Consider the following 18,399-nt stretch of genomic DNA (forward strand, 5'->3'; position numbering starts at 1 on the left):
GGAGCATCTCTTCTGATGCTTCGCGGGGAGCAGTGCAGGGACGTTGGCCGGGGGAGAGGGGGGAGGCTGTGAGCAACGCTTAGATGACAGCTGATATTCTCACCCTGTCTCCTCCAGGCTGATTGTGAGCAAGCCGGAGAGGAAGCTGGTGAAGGGCTCGGGCTTTCACCTGGACCTGCTGCTGATTGTCAGCATGGGAGGCCTCGCAGCGCTCTTTGGCATGCCCTGGCTCAGCGCCACCACGGTGAGGACCGTCACCCACGCCAATGCCCTGACGGTGATGGCCAAGACCACCACCCCCGGGGAGAAGGCCCGCGTCCAGGAGGTCAGGGAGCAGAGGGTCAGTGGGCTCCTGGTGTCCGTCCTTGTAGGTGAGTCCTTCTAAACCAGCGCAGCCGCGATGGTGCAGTGGGCTGGGAACAGGAGAACGGCACCTCAAGGTGGCCAGGTCAGATTCAGCCCACGTCAGCAGTGAGCCCGGCTGGGTTCGCGGAGATGGTTTCCGATGGGCCGGGCCCCAGTTCCTAGCAGGACCCGGTACCTGCAGTGCAAAAAACCACAGCCCCAGCTGGCCTTCCTCTCAAGCAAGAGGCTAAGGACGGACTGGCTCGGGGGAGAACTTTCCAGGGCAGGGATGAAAATGGTGCTGGGGGGGCCGGGCAAAGGAGACTCGCCTTCCTGCAGCCTCTTCTGTGGCCAAAGGGGAGTCTCCTGGGACCTTTCCCCAGGCACATGAGAAACGGGACACGGACAGCCAGCGTGGCTTGCCGAGGACCCCTGGGCAGGTGCTAGTGCTGATCCCGGGCTGGGCTGACGGCCCCTCTCCGCCTGGCATCCTTCTGCCCCAGCGCTGGCATGTGGGAAGGGAGGGCTCCCCCCTCCGCTCTCACCGGGCCGCCTCTCTGCCCCCGGCAGGCCTCTCGATCCTCATGGAGCCCGTCCTGAAGCTGATCCCGCTGGCCGTGCTCTTCGGGATCTTCCTCTACATGGGCGTCACCTCCCTGAATGGCATCCAGCTCTACGACCGCATCCTCCTCATGCTGAAGCCTCCCAAGTACCATCCTGACGAGCCCTACGTCCAGCGGGTGAGGGCGCCGATCCTCTGTCCTGCCTGGGCTAGGTGGGGCGGGAGCTCCGACCTGTTTTGGCCCTGAGCCCACGTTTGGGAGCAGATCCTCAGGCTTATGTGGCTACAGGGAGATCTCCCAGGAGGCCCCAGGTGGGGTGGGGGGGGCATCCCTCATGGCTCCTCTGAGCCATAGCAGGTGGTGCGCGGACTCCTCGGACTCCCTGACAGAACCTCACTCCCCACACAGAGCCTGGCTGCTGGAAAAGTCGGGGGGCGAGGGTGGGGGGGGGGGAAGCTGTCCGGCCCCGGCTGCCCTCTGTGGCCACCCTCTGTTTAAATGTAAGGGGGGCGGGGAGACGCCTCATGCACTAACTCAAAGCCCAGCCCTGAGGCGGCTGGGATCACACAGCATGTTACCGGAAAGGAGGAACGACCATCCCTCTCCCACTGGGGGCCTGGAGGGGCAGGGCCAGGGAAGACCCACTGCGCAGCTCACCCCCTCGGAAGCCCTTCCTCTCTCCTGTCCCCAGAGACCCTCGCCGCCCCCCCCCCCCCCCCGTCTCCCTGGCCGTCAAGGCAGAGTTCGGGGCTGGGCACGCAGAGAGGGGAGGTGTTTGGCCTGGGCGCTAGGCGCCCCTGCTCGTTCGTGGGGCCCGGTGCACCAGCTGGACGGCAGCTCTGCCCAAGCGGGGAGGGGGGCGGCTCTGTCTCGGGGGCGGCCAGGGCACCTCTGACTCTCCCCGGTTTTTGCCTTCAAGGTGAAGACCTGGCGGATGCACGTCTTCACGCTCAGCCAGATCATATGCCTGGCCATCCTGTGGGTGGTGAAGTCCACCCCGGCCTCCTTGGCGCTGCCTTTCCTTCTTATCCTGACGGTGCCACTGCGCCGCTTCCTGCTGCCCTGGATCTTCCGGGACATCGAACTCAAGTGTGTAGGTATCCATTGCCCCGCGCTCCAAGCCTCTTCTCCAAGGTGGGGGGGGGAGATATGGGGCAGGGAGCAGCTCCCAAGGACATGGAGACTCTTCAGAGAGGTGGGTGTTTCCCAACTTCTCTGTGGACAGCAGTTGGCCTTCCATCCCCATCATCCAACACCCAAGACGCGAGGCCAACGCCGGGCCCTGTGACGATAGCAACCCAACGGGGCAGGGCCTCCGGGCTTCCCAGGTCTTTCAGTTCCGGTCCCCTGCCCCATGAGAGCCCTAACGGTATCTCCGCTTCCTTCCAGCTGGATGCAGATGATGCTGAGGTGACCTTCGAGGAGTCGGAAGGCCGTGACGTCTACCATGAAGTGCAGATGCCCGTCTGAGCACCTGCTTTCTTGTGTCCTCCTTGTAAGGAACAAAGGGCTCCTTTCTCAGGCTTTCCAGAGAGCCCAGAGTCTGGGTTCAAAGACATGAGTGTGTGTGCACGCGCGCGCGTGTGTGTGTGTGTGAGCACATGTGTGTGCGCGTGTGTATACAGTATACACACACATGTGCCCACCATACACACACAGATTCCGAGGCATCTCTGTAGCCACACACGTGCATTAGATCCACTTCAGATTCTGTAGGACCACAAAGCAATTTTGCAAGACTTCGGAATCAGACGGTGAGGACAAATCGTTCTTCCAAGAAGCATCCGGACTGACGGACATGGGAACCCGACAAGCGGACTCTCATCGGCGCTGGTTCTGCAGCTAAGTAACCCGCCAATCTAGTTCTCTCTTTGTGGCTTGATCAGTTGTATCCACCAAATGTGATGAAGGGCCGACTCTCTGGGGAAGAGGGAGCCTTCGCTCTCATCTGCAGGACCCAGACGTGTGCGCCCTGAAACACAGACGTGTGTGGCCTGGTTCTCCCTCTTGTCCCAGCCCCTGGGAGGTGACGAGCGCCTGCCAGATATCTTTTTACAGACCTTTTGAAGAGTTAATCCTGATGGCAGGACTCTTGGCAGACCCTGGCGCTGGTGTATATAGCCCAGGGCATACAGAGCAAGTTGCAAGCACTCAGCCAGCGTGTGAGGAAGTGGGGAACGGCTGCTTCTCCTCCCGGATGAAGAAGGGGGTTCCAAAAGAGACCAAGGAAGAAGGCAAGTGAGGAAAAGCCAAGGTGGAGGCAGAGCTTTTAGAATCCGCCTGTGGCCATGGAACCGAGGGAGCACCAGCCACCCCTGCTAATGGGATGGGACCTGCTTGTCAGGAAGGCGGCTGAACCACCAGCCCCACAGACATCACAGGTGCCCGTTGAGCAGGAATGGCTGAGGGCTAACAAAATCCAGGCTGCCACGCTGGCGGGATGGGGCTAGACAAGTGATCCTGGGAGCCATCCTGCAGCTTTCTGCACGGGGAGGGCAGGGTGAGAGGGGAAATCGGGCAGCTTTTGCCCAGGAGCCTGAGACTGGGGCGAATTCTCCCCGACTTCCTCTCCCACCAGCTTCCAAGCCCTTTCCCGGACAAACTTTGGTGCTAACGGGCCTGCGGGCTCTCCTCAGACAGGACTTTTCTCACTCGGTGCGCTTCTTTCTGCTTACTTCCACGGCCTGCGCGGCACTCGCTTGGGAAGGGAACCGGGCCCCCCCGCTTTAGTGCTCACGTTGCAGCCAGGAGTGGGGGGGGAGTTACTGGTGGGGGACAAACATTCCCGGAGATATCGCTGATGGCCCTAGGATCCCCTCTGGGCAGGCAAAGCACGGCTGCATGTGGCTCTGTATCCAGCTCAGGTGACGGGATGGTCGTGATTCTCCTCACTGATGACGTGCACTTAGCTCCTATACAGGTTACTTTAAGAAACCCCTTTGCAGTCAGCATAGGGCTGGGTATAAATCAAGTGACCAACCCCAAGTGCTCCAGTATCCCCACCCCCTTAGACCTTCCAGGGAATGAAAGAAAAGGGAGCGTTCTCTGCAGGCTGATACTGAATCCCTAGCCTGGCCCACGCTGCCGTGTTACTGAGCTGTGTTCGAATCCTGCTCGGGGGCATTTCACCCAGAATGTGGTTCCCTCTGACTAACACAATATAGCATCGCTGACTTGGGGCCAAGTGCTGTGTGGTGTAAGCAGGTGCAGCTGCCAGTGAGCCCAGCGAGGGCTGGATCGGGTCCCTTGTATAACTTGACACTGGTGCTGCTTTTCCTTACTGCAGCAAGATCGTCTTTACAGGGGTGTGGGCGGGAGGATCCAGAGTGGGACTCGACACCTCCTGCAAGTGCCGTGAGAGTCAAGGGTGCTCAGCACCTTACGGGATCCAGCCCCCAGGATCCAGATCCTTTTCCAGCTGTGCAGAGCGAAGCATCTGCTCTGCCCTTCCGTGGCATCCCTCCCCGAGCCAAACCCTCCAGTGTCCTAAGAGCCCACTTACACACAGCCCCCTCCAATTCGGTGACCATGTAACTGCCAATCAGCCTAGACTAAGGCAGACCTGAATCAGGCCCTCGGTCTGCGAAACATCACAACGTAAGCAAGATGGTTGCTTTGATTTAGTTAGTGTAGAATAAAGACTTCAGCCAGATCTTCAGCGGATATAAATTTGCATCACTCCACTGGCTTCAAGGGGTCAAGGCTTGTTTATCCCAGCTGATCATCTGGCCCCATTTTCTTTTGTTTGTATTAACTTATCATTGTCTTTCCCGGGGAATTCAATATGTCAATAGGAAGAGGATTCATTTATATATTTGGCATTTAGAAAATAATGACAAAACAGATCTAAAAAAAAAGTTTTATGATGCTTTTGTAGTTAGATTCTATGTAAAAAGCAAACACAAAACAAAGCAAAAACCAAAAAAGTGGGTGAAATGACCTGTATATTTTATGCTAGTGATAAAGGATGTTTGTAATTTATTTTTTAAAAATGTATTTAAAAAAAGATGCTGATTGCGCTTCTGCCTTACAAAAGAAGAGGAAAAGTATGTGCCTGCTGAAAGAACCCTTCCCCCCCTGTGTAGAAAGTTGGTGGTACCATATGATAGGCTTTTTTAAAGGCTCTTTGTAAGGACTGATATTTAGGGACCAACACACCCATTTTATCGTTTTTAAACTAATATGAATAATATTTGTTATTTTTAAATCCATTGAACCATTCCCCTGCTGCGACTGCAACCCAAACGGATTCCAGTCTGTTATACAACTGCAAATCTGGAGCAACTCCTTTGACATCCGTAGAGATGATCTGGGTTCGTACCAGTGCAAGGGAGATTAGAATCTGGCCCACCGGCCCAGTTGCTAGGACATGAGAACCAGGATTAGCCAGACTGACTAGAAACAAAAAGAAGTTGAAACTGACAAGTTTGTCGTGTCTCCCCCCTCAATTGTCTCAAAAGTGAGTGAAATGCAAAAAAAAAAAAAAAAAAAAAAAAGCATAAAGAGCATAAATAGAGGAGATAAGAGCTGGAAATTCTTTCAGGTGGAATCATCTCAGGGGTTACTGGGAACATAAAGAAGAAATTTGATCCAAAGCCCCTTGAAGTCAATAGTTGTTTTTCCATTGACTTTGAGATCACATCCTCTGATTGTTTTTAAAAACCAGATGGTGCCCCCTTTAAAGGGCTGGACCATGCAAAGGGCTGAGAGACTAGTGGTAGCGCCTTGCAGACTCCAGCAGATGAGTGTCAGGACCAAGAACTCTCTCCCTTACTCTGGCTTAAATCAGGAGTCACTGCAGTGAAGCCAGCAGAGTTACGTAAGCATAACACTGGGGAAGGAAATGGAGAATCAGGCTCCTTGTTTTTAAATGTCCTCTTTGGAGGATAAGCCCTTCAGGGCACTGGAAGAATGAATGGGGACAAGTGGGGGTGTGACGTGGATGTGATAGCACTGCCTACCTCATTTATTAAATGCTGGATTCACTAAGAATTCTGGATCTTCGGCAAGTTTTTTAAAAGTGAGACTTGAACATGAATTGAATTGTGTTTCAATATACGTAAGAGGTAAGGGCCTGATTTTGCTCTGCGTAACTCCAGCTTTACTCTGTGTCATGCAATTGAAATCAAGAGTCACACTGGCTTGGAACTGGAGTCACACAATGCTGAGTCAGGCCCAAAGACCCCAGAGCGGAGCAATAAATGATGTGAATGGAACTCACTAACAGGGTTAGAGAGTGTGCATGTTACAGTATTTTCTACGTGGGGAGGGAAGGGGGTTTTGCCTGGGTCCGATAGCAAGAGATACTAAATGTAAGTCCAATTTTCAAACCTGATCATCTCAACTAACGTGCTTAGTTCTACCTTTGGCCTCTTCAACAGGCAATTAGTAGCCTAAACACCCATCTCAGGTGCTCAGGGAGCCCAGTTGGCTCAGACATCTGAGTAGCAGCATGTGAGCCAGATCTGACCTGTGCACAGTGTGTGTGAGAAAGAGGAAATGGTGATTGTGCGTGGGAATGTATTTGTGTGGGTGTGCGTAAGAGAGATTGTGTGTCTGTGCACATGACAGAATTCTGTCTGTTTAACTATCAATGAAACTACGTGCTGAGGCTTTTCCCCTTGTGAGAAAAAAGGAAAGAAGAAGGGACCTTAGGACAAAGCAGACTTTAGTGAGAGAATCCAGCCTGCGCCGTACCACACTCGGCCCATTGTTGCCTGGCCTTTACGGCCCACACCAAACCTACGCGGAGAGATATTGTGCTGGGATTGTTCTGTCGCCTTATTGCTTACATGTCAGAAATAAACAGAATGTTGCTTGCTTTGGTTTTTCATGAAATTAAAAAGAATGCAGCCCTGTACGATGCTTCTAAAAAAATAAAAATAAATTTGAATAAAAAAACCACCTGGAGAAATTAGTTTTGGTTGGTTTTTTGTTTGCATTTACCAGTAGATTCTCTTTTTCTAATAAGAAGAAGGATGAACAGCATTGCAGTAGTAAGAATGCAATAACCCCAGTCATAGATCAGGCCCCGGTAGTGTCAGGTGGCATAAAAGACTCGGAACAAAGATACTCCATTCCTCGAGGAGCTTATTCTCTGTAAATAAAACAGTTTTTAAAACATGCACAACGACCATCACCTGCTTTAATTCCTAACTTCCAGGGGCCCAGGCAGCCCTCTGTCTCTGGGGTTGCAGACCCTCCCTCGTAAGATTTGCTCCACAACGTTATGTCTGTGAGAGTAGCACCCGCCAATGAGATCAAGGCCCTGTTGGACCGGGCACTGTGCACAGACGTGGGTCATATCGACATTAAGACTTCTGCCGGCGTCGCTCAGTGCAGAGGTGGGTTCCCCAACCCACGGGGGCCACAGCAGCACCCGCAAAGCTGCACGTTTATTAGATTCGCTTGTTTTGCTCATGGCAGGTGGCTTGACTAGACCCTTGCAGGGCGCAGCTTTGCTGGTGTAGCTGTCACAACGTTGGGAGTGATTGGCCCAGATGATATACTGGGATTCCTAGGGTGTTGAAGTGCTCCTAGTATAATCACAGTGTTAGTGAGGGACAGTCCCTGTCCTGAAACACCTTGCCCAGCTCCTCAAAGAGATTTAGATGCCTAACTCCCATGGGACTTGGAGCCTAAGGGCTTGTGTTACAGGGGGTCTTGCCTCTGAGGGCTGACCGGCCTGGGGCCAGCCAACCCTGATTACTAAAGAGTCACACCTGGGAGTCCCAGCGGGGTAGCCGTGTTGGTCTGTACACAGCACAAACAGCAAGAGTTCTGTAGCACCTTAAAGACTAACACGTTTAATTTCTGCAGCCATAAGCTTTCGTGGGCTGTAACCCACTTCGTCAGATGCAAGGAACAGAAATCAGATATAGTTATAGATATATTTACATATCCCAGGGTAAGGAACAACAATGGGGAAGGTAGATAAAAGCAAAGTCCATTCAGTTAGAGTAGTTGAGGCCTATTCACAACCATTGATTAGAAGGTGAGGATGTGTGAACAGTGACAATTACTTCTTGTAATGAGAGAACCATTCCAAGTCCCTATTCAGATTGTGTCAAGTTTGCAGATCAGTTCCAGCTCTGCAGTTTCTCTTTCAAGTCTGTTTTTGAAGTTTTTTGTAGAAGTATGGCAACTTCCAAGTCAGTGACAGAGTGTCCTGGGAGACTGAAGTGCTCTCCGACTGGTTTATGGATGTTGTTATTTTTTATGTCTGATTTGTGTCCATTTCTTCTTTTGCGTAGTGACAGTCCAGTTTGGCCAATGTACACAGCAGAGGGGCATTGCTGGCATAGGATGGCATGTATTACATTAGTAGATGTGCAGGTGAATGAGCCCATTATGGTGTGGCTGACGTGGTTAGGACCAGTGATGGTGTCACTAGATAACTCCTATGTGATTCTATTCCTTACACCTGACCAAGTGGGTTACAGCCCACGAAAGCTGACGCCTGCAGAAATTAAATTTGTTAGTCTTTAAAGTGCTACAGAACTCTCGTTGTTTACACCTGGGAGTGAGAGACATATGGGGCACCCTCCAGACCAAGGAGTAGCTGTGTCACCCCTGCCTTGTAGCCTGGGGGCAGCCCTTTATAATACTTCGCTGCAGTAACCGCCCACCTGGACTGCTCAAAAACAGCCCCCAGCAGGTAAGTCACTCCCTGCTCTCTGTATAGGCAGCAGCCACCCCTTGACTCTTTCCAGCTCTTACCACCCCCAGGCTCAGATCTTCCCCCAGAAATGTAGGGCCTGTGCCGCCCAGCCCTCTCCTGGAGGCTACAAATATATTAAGTCCATTATTGCTTGAAGGGGGGGAAGGCTATTTTATTATTTTAAACAGAGTACCCAGCCACTGCAGTTTCAACACGCTGGATTAGATAAAGCAGTAAACCAAGTTTGTTAACTGCAAAGAGATTTTAAGTGAGTAGACGGTGGCGAGGCATAAAAGTCAGAAAAATAAAGATAAAACATTTACTAGTAACTGCTTAAGAAGCTATCTGACTTGCATAGCAAGCTTTCTCCCCATGTGCTCCAGCAGCTTCCTAACCAAATTATCACATCAGAATTCCTCCCACAGAGTCCAACAGCTGTTTCCTTTTGTCTTCTTAGGTGCAGAGAATGTGCTAGGCAGGAAAAGAGGGAGGGAAATTAGGCTGTTTGTCCCTCCTTTTTTTTATCAATTCAGCCTCCCTCCTGAAAAAAGCTTCCAGCTAAGACCCAGGAGACAAAGCCTCTACCTAGAAGGATGTTCCCTGCTGGGTTTTTTTTTTTTTCACCTGTTTGAACTTCCTTCATTTTCCCTCCCCGCTTTAGGACTCTGTTTACAGCTTACATGCTAATTAAAGCTAATTAATGCAAATTAAAGCCCTTCCTTTGTCTAGGACAGACCTGACTTCTGCCTCGGCACAGCTGTGGGTTTGGCACCTGTGTTAACATCCTACAGGGGAATCTTATAACTTACAACGTTGCCACACATTTTACCAGGCCAGTACCGACCAGCAAATTGTGAGTTTTCACATGAGACCTTACCAGGCATACTGTGTACAAAGATTATGACAATAGCATGGAGGGTGTGAACAGAGGGGGATATTCTGTCACTGAGTGATCAGGTAATTTCCTTATAAAAAGCAGCTGGAAGCGGCAAGAGAGGGGAAACTGCGGATCTACTCCAAGGCCATGAGCGACAGAGCTAAATGGCTTTATTTAAAATGGTAACTGACCGTCGTGTCTTAAATAATAATTAGTTTCTAATAAACTAACATTAAGATGGGTGTTGTGGGGTGTGCAAGGTCCACCAGACAGTTGGTCATCTCTTGAGGGAATGCAAAGCATGTGTCCACCACAAGGGGCTTTTATCTGAACAACTCAGAGGCCTTGGACTCTCAGAATGTTTGCTGTGAGAGCAGCAGGGAAATGGGGCCCTAGTAACAAAAAGCAACACTGCAATTCTTGAAGAATGCTGGGAAAAGCGATAGGCTTTAATTCTTGACTGATCTATGGTGCCAAATGCTGGGGGGTTCCAGTCGCTGCAGGGCAGCCCGCTTTGCCATAAAACACAAGGAGAGCGGGGAATGCTCAGGGATCAGATTGCTAGGAGTGAACAGGCTCCAGCAGAGAGTCCTGGGAGAGTTCGGGTAGAAACTCCAGCCAAGTAGGACCGAGGAGTGGCCTGCCAAAGCAGGAAAGGCCTCAGACAGGAAGGCGGAAGAGAAGCCTTTGCTTCATGTGGACTTTCGGATGGGGCTTGTTCTGGGATTTTGAATTTTGTTTGGAGTTTATTTTATATTAATAAACCCAGTTCCCAAGGAGGGGTATTTCTGACTACCAACAACAACAACAAAAAAGCCTGGATGAAGTTTTATTTGAACAGTCCAAGAAGGGAAACTGAGGCAGGTTGCCTGTAGTGACCCCAGGCCACGAGGGAGAGCGCAGGTGGTGCCTGGCCCGGATACAGCTTGTCAACACACAAAACGTCAACAGCTTTAACTAGACCAGTATAATTTAACCAGTACAACACCCCTCGTGTGGACGAAGTTATAGTGGTATAAAGGTGCTTAAATGATCAGTATCGCTTTCCTGAGTGGGAAGGGGAATGAACTACGCTGCTATAAGACTCCTTCATAGCAACTTACATGCTCCCACATGAGGGGTGATACTGAGATAACTACAGTGGTAAAAACCCAACACCCCTCAAAGAGATAGTTATACCAGTGCGCATCTGTGTGTGACCAGACGTGAACAGACCAAGAGCAGGGGTGGCGGAGTTATCACCCCCATTTTTCAAACAAGGATCTTGGGCACAGACGAATTAAGAATAACATTTTCAAAAATGCCTCCGGCCGGGTCTGCACCGTCACGTCACGAGAGTGTAGGTGTGTCGGCCAGGAGTGTCCAAAACCCACCCCAAGTCGCTATGCCAGCCAGACTCCCAAAGCAGATGGAGCTGTGCTGGCAGAAGAATGCTAACATCACTTTGGGGGGGGCGGGGGAGATGTTAATCTGCCAGCCAAAAACCTCCTCCTGTCCGCATCCAGAGAACTCTGCCAGTACAGCTATACCCCAAAGCATCTGTAACATAGACCAGGGCTAAGTGGTTTAGGACCTTTGTCCGGTTTTCAGAAGCGACTGAGGGGACTAAATCAACCCTTAAATCCCAAAGTCATTTTGGAACAATGTGACCCTTGGGAGACTGGTCCAAAGTCGGACGGGACTTGGCTGCCCGCGGCAGGACTCAAACTCGGGTCTGCTGTCATTGCAGCCGGGCATTTTAACGCCTGTGGGGCTCCCCCTTGCTGGAGGGAAGCGTGCCCAGCCGTGCCAATTTACACACCCAGTGGCCCCCCAGTCAGAGGCGGCCTAAGGCCGCTGGCGCAGGGGACGCGGAGGGTCCATCTGGGGAAGGCCGAAAAGTCCCAGGAAGGGAGGTTTTGGAGCAGGAAAAAAAACTACCAAGAGGTCCAGGGGTGGTCGCATATTTTAGAGGGGGGAGGGAATAAGGGAAGGACCCTGGAGTTTTAACAGGACTGGGCTTCGTCCTGAGAAGAGCTGGGCTGTCACTAACGTCAACAGGAGACGCAGCTGCTCAGCGCCTCTCCGGATCGGGTCCCTTTGCTTCTCTCCCTGCCTCCCTCAGCGCTTTCTTCTGCACCCCTCTCCGGGGCATCTAAGCCATCGTGGCAGGCGCCAAGGGCAGGAGGGAGGGTGTCGGGTCGTGGCTGGGGTTTGGCAAAGCCCCGTGGGCGTGGGGGGCTGGCAGGGGCGGAGGCCGGATGGCATACAGCAGACAGATGGCCCCCCCACCCGCTCCACGGCTCCAACTATTTCCTTCAATCTTGACCTAGAAAGAGTGAGCGGGCGCCCGTCTTCCCTGCACGGGGAGCTCACGCAGCCCCTGTGCACGGCCCTGGGCCTCTCTACCACGCAGGCTTTGCCTAATTACGTCCAGCGCTCAGGGGCTCCACGCTGGATGCAGGCCAAAGCCCAGCCCTCCCGAGGAGGTCAGCCTGGATACGGGGCCTCCTCCAACTCCGGCGGCTGCCTTCGCTCCCCCTTTGGAAGAGGGGCACTGCCCCGGGTATCCCCCCACGCCTCAGCTACTCTGCCACCCCCCTGCACAGGTCTGCAGGCCCTGCTGCTTGGGCCATGGATGGGGGGGTGGCGCTCTGGGGGCCGTGTTAATGAGCAGAGAAGAGCAGGTGCAGAGTCAAGCGGGCAGCGTGCACCCAGTGCTGGTCACCTCTAGACCCTGGCGTCATTACCAACATCCCTACGGATGGATAGAGGCAAAGCTCGGGACTCCCCCCAGCCCCACAAAAGCAGGAGATAACTGGTCCTGCCCTTTTCTGATGTATAGAGCAGGGCAGAAAGGGTTTTTCCTCCCTGTTTTTTAACCCCAGAAAAGAGCTGTTACAGCAGCTTAACTACCATGCTCAGAGAGTGAAATTTTCCACAGCCCTGAGCAACGTAGCTAGTTCAATCTAATTTTTAAGTCTAGAACGGGCATCAGTTAAACCACGTTTAAGGCCTAGGCTAAATGAATTGGGTCGACCCAGCTGTATCACTCAGAGATGTGAAAAATCCACACTCCTGGAAAACATAGGTAAGCCGATCTAACCGCCAGTGTGGACAACACAAGGTTGATGGAAGATGGGGCTCAAGCAATATTTTTACTTTCATAACTGACGGGGCAAACCCAGGGATGCCGAGGCTCAGCCCTGGCACAAATTAAGCCCTGACCAGGACGCCCAAGGTGCTAGGCGCTGTATAAAGAAAGATGGTCTCTGCTAAGATCTAAGTAACTAACCCTAGGGATCCTAGTCACTTTCAGTGCTTGGGGTCCACCCACGCGATCCTCGTGGCAGGATCAGGACCTGGCTGTCTCTGTGCCTCAACCCCCCAGGTGTACAATAGGGACAACAATACTTCCTTTGTCTGTCTTGGCTATTTAGACTGCAAGATCTTCAGGGCAGGGCCTGTCTCTCGCTAGGGGTCTGTACAGCACCGAGCACAGTGGCGTTCCCGAGTCTGACTGGGACCTGTAGGCGGTATTGTCACTGACAAGTTGAACTTTTCCATCTCTGCACTTGGCAAGTAGCACGTTGTCTTTCCAGAGCGGTTGTTTGTTAGGTTTCTTTAATTATTTCATTTCTTGCCCCGGAGCCGAGATGGCGCAGGAACCATCGTTGTAATGCTAACGATTCTGGAAGGGGTATTGAACCCTGGGCTGCAGGCATAGGTGCTGGAAGTAGAGGTGCAGGGCGTGCTGCTGCATCGCCGGGCCTGACATGCTTCCCACTATAACCCGGCTTTGCAGTTTGGTTCCAAGACTCTCAGCACCCCCACTACACACATTGTTCCAGCGCCTTCAGCTGCAGGGCATAAGCCGATCTCTAACGGTTAGAGACCAGGCTGAAATCTAAGGTGGGAGGCAGATTCTCCCACACGCCGGCTTCTGACGCCTTCCTCCGAAGCATCCGCTACTGGCCGCTCTCAGAGACTGGACATGGCGAGACTAAATGGACCTCGGGCCTGTCCGGCCTGGGACCAGAGTGCCAGGCTGCCCAGCCCACTCTTCCCCATCGAGACCATTCTGTGTCGGTTCAGGTGCATGTCAGATTGTCTCCCCCTTCCCCGCTCGCCCCAGAAATCCCTGCTGCTGCTTCCTCCCTCCCTCCTGGGAGCAATGAGACCCGCCGGTGTGCCTCTCCTTGGGAGCTGATGTCTCTATGATCCTTGCCCGCAGCAGAAGCCAAACCACCCGTCAGAGACCAGCTGATGCCCAGCTGGATGTCGCCTAGGTTCCTGCTCCACTAGAGGGCACCTTGGCAGAGAAGGTCTGGGGCGGCTGGGAGGCAAGGCCGGGTGCAGAGCTTCTCCTGCAGCGGCCAGCAGAGGCGGTGCTAGCCCATGGGGGGGCCCTAAGCAGGAATATTTTGGGGGCCCCCCCTACACAACACTTTCTAATAATTAATAGGGGATGCCTCTGAGCTGCTCCGGGCCCTAAGCAATTACTTAGTCTGCTTATGCCTAGCGCCGGCTCTGCCAACCAGACAAGATTGCGCCTGTCTCCCGTCTCTGGGCTCCACCTCCCATCTGCTGCTGGGTCCTGCCCCATCCCTCCCCGGAGGCCCAACAGGAGGGCGGGCGGCACGCATGTGCAGCTGAGGCTGGGGAGAAGTTGGCATGGAGCCCGGCAGGCCAGCTGACGGGTGAGAGCAGCCAGGCAGGGAGTAGGAGTCTCTCTCTCTCCGCCTGCCTGCTCAGGAGGGAGGGGGGCATGGTCAGGAAGGGAGCCAGCCAGAGTAGGGAGCAAAGCAGCGGGAGCAGGGCCGGGAGAGACGGCTCCTGCATCGCTGTGCAGAACAGGGAGGGGTATGGGGTCAACGGCGTCAGAAGGGCTAAGTCATGCAACCGCAACTTCCATTTGAAAGGCCGAGAAAGGCAGGAGGCTTTCAGCACGGTGGCGCCGGGAGTCTGAAACCTCCTGCCGGGTCTGTACCTAGGGAGCTCAGATAGCAAGTGTGAAAAATCGGGGGTGATAGGCACCTATATAAGACAGAGTCCCGAATATGGGAACTGTCCCTATAGAATCGGGACGTCTGGTTTCCCTATCTTTACCCCACGGTGAAATCACCCACTGACAACATTTCATAACCTCGCACAGTGTCATCGGCACACATGGTGCTTTAAAAGGCTTTCGATCAAGCCCCCGCCCCAGCGCTGACAGGGTCAGGAGGAAGGCCCAGATCCCATTATCCAACCCGCTAGCCCGGACTCTGACACCTAATCCAAGCTAGCAGGGCAGGGCGCAGGAACGGGGTTGTGAGTTAGACAAGAGGCGATACAGGCAAGAGGAGAGCTGGGACAATCCTTGGAAGAAAGGGAGGTGGGGGAGCGATTACTGGTGAGGTGGGACAGAGCCCGGCAAGAGGAATGGGGAGAATGGTTGCTAGGCAGATAAACGGAGACAGCTAAGTAGTGGGCATGGTGGCGGCACAATCTTTCATCTTATTATCCATATATTTTATAACAACAAATAATTCATCTTAACAGGCAGAATTCCCTTACCCCGGTGAGAGTTTTGTGCGGCAGATCGCATGGCGAGCGCCGTTTCTTGCCTCATAACTTTGTCACTAGAGCAGGGTGAATTATTTTCAGGAAATAGTTGATTCTCTCCACCCCTTTGCATTTTTAGGTTGTAATCTGGTCAGGCAGGGACTGCATCTTCATATGCATCTTGACAGAGTTGAGAACAATAGGGTTTGGATCCTGACTAGTTATCAAACCCTACTGTTAATCCATTCTCTGTATTTGGCCTTTTTTGTTACCAGACTATCCACAAACAGGTTAGGATTTTTCTACTTTGTTATTCAAAACCGCCGGACCAATTGTGATTGCTGTTTTTCAGCCGATGATCTGATGGTCTCTTAATTGATCATTTATCCACTTTCTCTTACGGAAAAAGTCACATAGGCTTAATAATGGCGCAACAAAAGGGGCTCTGTGAAAATTGCATTACAATCATGTAGGGCCCAATTCTTCATTCCCCTGCACGCTGGGCAGTTATTAGCTACAGTGTCAAGTGGGTACTAAATCGGGACAGTAGGGCTTTTACACGAGTGTAAATGAGAACAGCCGATGCAGGGGAACAGAGAATCCAGCCCTGGATGCATTTTTGTTCTGTGGTTGTGCCATGGCTAGCACAGCGCTGTTCTGGTTCACGACCAGGGCTCCTCGATCCTACAGTAATACAAATAAATCATTTCTTCTCTTCTTTTTAACCTCTTGCAGAAAGGATAGTATTCTCTATTAAATTCTACAGCGATTTAGAAAACTCACCATCACATTCCAAAAGCGATTGAGATCGGTAAAGGCCTGGTATGCACTGAAGTTTTACCAGTATAATTATTATGATTAGGGCTTTTTTAAAAAAAAAAACCCAAACAAACCAGAACAATTATTCCAGTGCAAGCCCTAGCCCGGAAGCAGTTATGCTGGTATAAAGGTGATGTGTACTGGTATAGCTATTCCCATTCCCTGTGGGAATACGCAATACCAGTATAAAGCACCTTTATGCCAATATAACTGATGTGACAACTATTGCAGTTCCATGCAGGGCCCCCACATGGGGGGAAGGGTACACTTTACCGGGGCTGGGGGGGCCAGCCCTGGCACAGTCCTCAGAGAGAAACCCAGCCCAGGCGCTGGCCTGCAGGCAGACTGGCTTGTTGGGGATATGACAGTGTACGGCACGGGGCTGTGCAGCTTTAAAACCCCTGTTCAGAAGGGGTAGGACAAGGGTCCCTGCTCAGAGACTGGAGACCTGACTGGGTGCTGCTGGAGTGGACCGCGGAGAGGGGATGCAGGTGCAGTTACCCTGCAACTGTGACGATTGCATCCACACTAGGGGTGTTGCATTGCTTTCACTCAGCTGATAGAACTCCAAGGGGGCAACTTTCTAGCCTTCAGGCTTGGCTCTTACACTAGCATTGGGTGTTTTTTTCCCTTTCGTCGATTTGTAATGGGCTCCGCCATTCTCCAGCTTGCCATTTCCAGCAGCGCAGAGCGGGTGGGAAACGTTACCAGATCAGACCGTATGACCCAGTCCTCCGTTCCGTTTGTAATGCATTTGATTCTGCTGTATGTGGCCACAAGAAGGTGCAGAGCAGCGATGAATCAGGCCCCTAGTATCTTGCCATAAAAAGAAAAACGTCTAAAAATAATTAGCCAATGAGTTATTTGCAAATCAGCAGCTACGAGTATTTCTGAGGTGTGACTGGTCATCTAAGTCGTGTTTTATTCATTATTATTTTATTGTTACTGCTGTAGCCCCAACCAAAATCGGAGCCCCTTGCGCTAGGTGCTGTACCTCCTTGTGGTAAGAGACAGCCCCTTGCCACAAATCTAAGGCCTTGTTTACTCTAGCACTTATGCCGGCAAAACTTTTGTCACTCAGGGATGTGAAAAAACACGCCATAGGCAACATAAGTTTTGCCAGCATAAGCGCTTGTGTAGCTGCATTATGTCAACGGCAGAGAGCTCTCCCGTTGACATAATAAAACCAACTAAACGAGCAGCAGGAGACTGTCTCCCACCGACGTAACGCTGTCCACACAAGCGCTTATGCTGGCATAATTCATGTTGTTCAAGAGTGTGTTTTTTTTCACCCCCCCCAAGCAACAAAAGTTTTGCCAGCGTAAGTGCTAGTGTAAACAAGGCACTAACCTCTCCGTTTTACAGCACTGAATGCCAGAAAGATGGTTTGCCACCAAATTAGCTCCTGAGTCCCCAGTCCAGGGTCTGAACCACAAGACCGTTCTTCTTTAGAAGCAGGAAGTCTTGCAGGAATCATCCATGAGCAGTTGCAATGATCTGACAAACTGATTGTGTGAACAGAGAGAGCTGAAGCGGCCACTGGTGTTCACCATCGTCATCATTTATTTACACTAGTATTTACGTGCCTTTGCCAGCTTCCTGGCATCCCCCAGGGGGTTCAGCTGCCATCCTTCCCCTTGCCATGTGTTTCCAAGGGACGTTTTACCCCAGTGACAACGTTCTCCTTCTCAGCATTCGCCCTCCCTTGTACCAAGCGGTGCATGATGCAGGCACTGTCATTTTGTCTGATGCCTACTGGTACAACGCTGAGACGGCAGGCTTACTTCATTGTTGTAGAATCAAACCGCTTTCTGATTAGCTTGGAAAATCAGTTAATTCCCTCGCTTCCCTCAGTCAGAAAGCAGCTTATTCACAAAAGTGCAGAAGATTTGAGGGATGTGGTGTGTTTTTACAAATCCACTGGCTTCAGATCTTTTTATTTCCTCTGTATATTGGGGCTCTGCCACCCAGTGATCTGTTCAGCTTCAGTAGGTTCCTTCTAGTATAAAGAGAAGTGATAAAGTAATTGCAACGTGACATCACAGGATAAACCGCTGTGTGACCTTTGCTGCCATGTTTGCCAGCTACCTTTCCAACCATGCATTTCTCCATCTTGCTCCAAGCACTCTCATATTAAATAGCAGGGTGGCTGCAGTCGGTTCTAGCGTATGCAAAGTAGCTTTGGATCTGATGTGCCCACAGCTGGGCAAAATGTAGGCGTCTCTGCTCTAGCCGTATTAAGGCATCGAAGCAAAAGGAAAGCAGACAGTCCAAAATAAAACTAGTTAGGACACAGTGCCTGTTTAATAATATTTGTTATGCTCTTGGCAGAATTTAAAGGCCGGGGGCAAATCAGCTCCAAGACTGCCTAAAATTATGATATAGAAGATATCTACGGTGCTTACACCGTGAAAGAGTCAGAGTGATCAGTTAACCACAACTGGACAGAATTTACCTTAATTCTGGCATTTCCTAACTTTCCAGTGCTTGGTTTTGCAACCTTAAGAATGTCTTTTTTTACATGCCTTACTCTGTGTGCGTGTGCGTGTGCGTGTGTGTGTGTGTGTGTGTGTGCGTGTGTGTGTGCATGTGCGTGTGCGTGTGCACGC

At 51.7% G+C, this 18,399-nt stretch overlaps 1 protein-coding gene across 2 annotated transcripts in view; it reads left to right on the forward strand.

The window, feature by feature from the left end:
* SLC4A1 (solute carrier family 4 member 1 (Diego blood group)) overlaps positions 1-6,987 on the forward strand; it is a 36,588-nt gene extending 29,601 nt beyond the window's left edge. The window contains exons 17-20 of one of the 2 annotated variants that reach the window (XM_067541053.1): positions 118-371; positions 916-1,085; positions 1,828-2,005; positions 2,298-6,987. In XM_067541053.1, coding sequence (XP_067397154.1) covers positions 118-371; positions 916-1,085; positions 1,828-2,005; positions 2,298-2,311 — 616 coding nt within the window. In that variant the 3' untranslated portion in view covers positions 2,312-6,987. The remainder of the gene's footprint in view (positions 1-117; positions 372-915; positions 1,086-1,827; positions 2,006-2,297) is intronic. The other variant, XM_067541052.1, reaches the window with a different exon arrangement.
* The last annotated feature ends 11,412 nt before the right edge of the window (positions 6,988-18,399 follow it).

Source organism: Emydura macquarii, unplaced genomic scaffold, assembly GCF_026122565.2.
Source record: "Emydura macquarii macquarii isolate MOO-44397 ecotype Brisbane River unplaced genomic scaffold, CSIRO-AGI_Emac_v2 contig_629, whole genome shotgun sequence".
NCBI classification, from domain to species: Eukaryota; Metazoa; Chordata; order Testudines; family Chelidae; genus Emydura; species Emydura macquarii.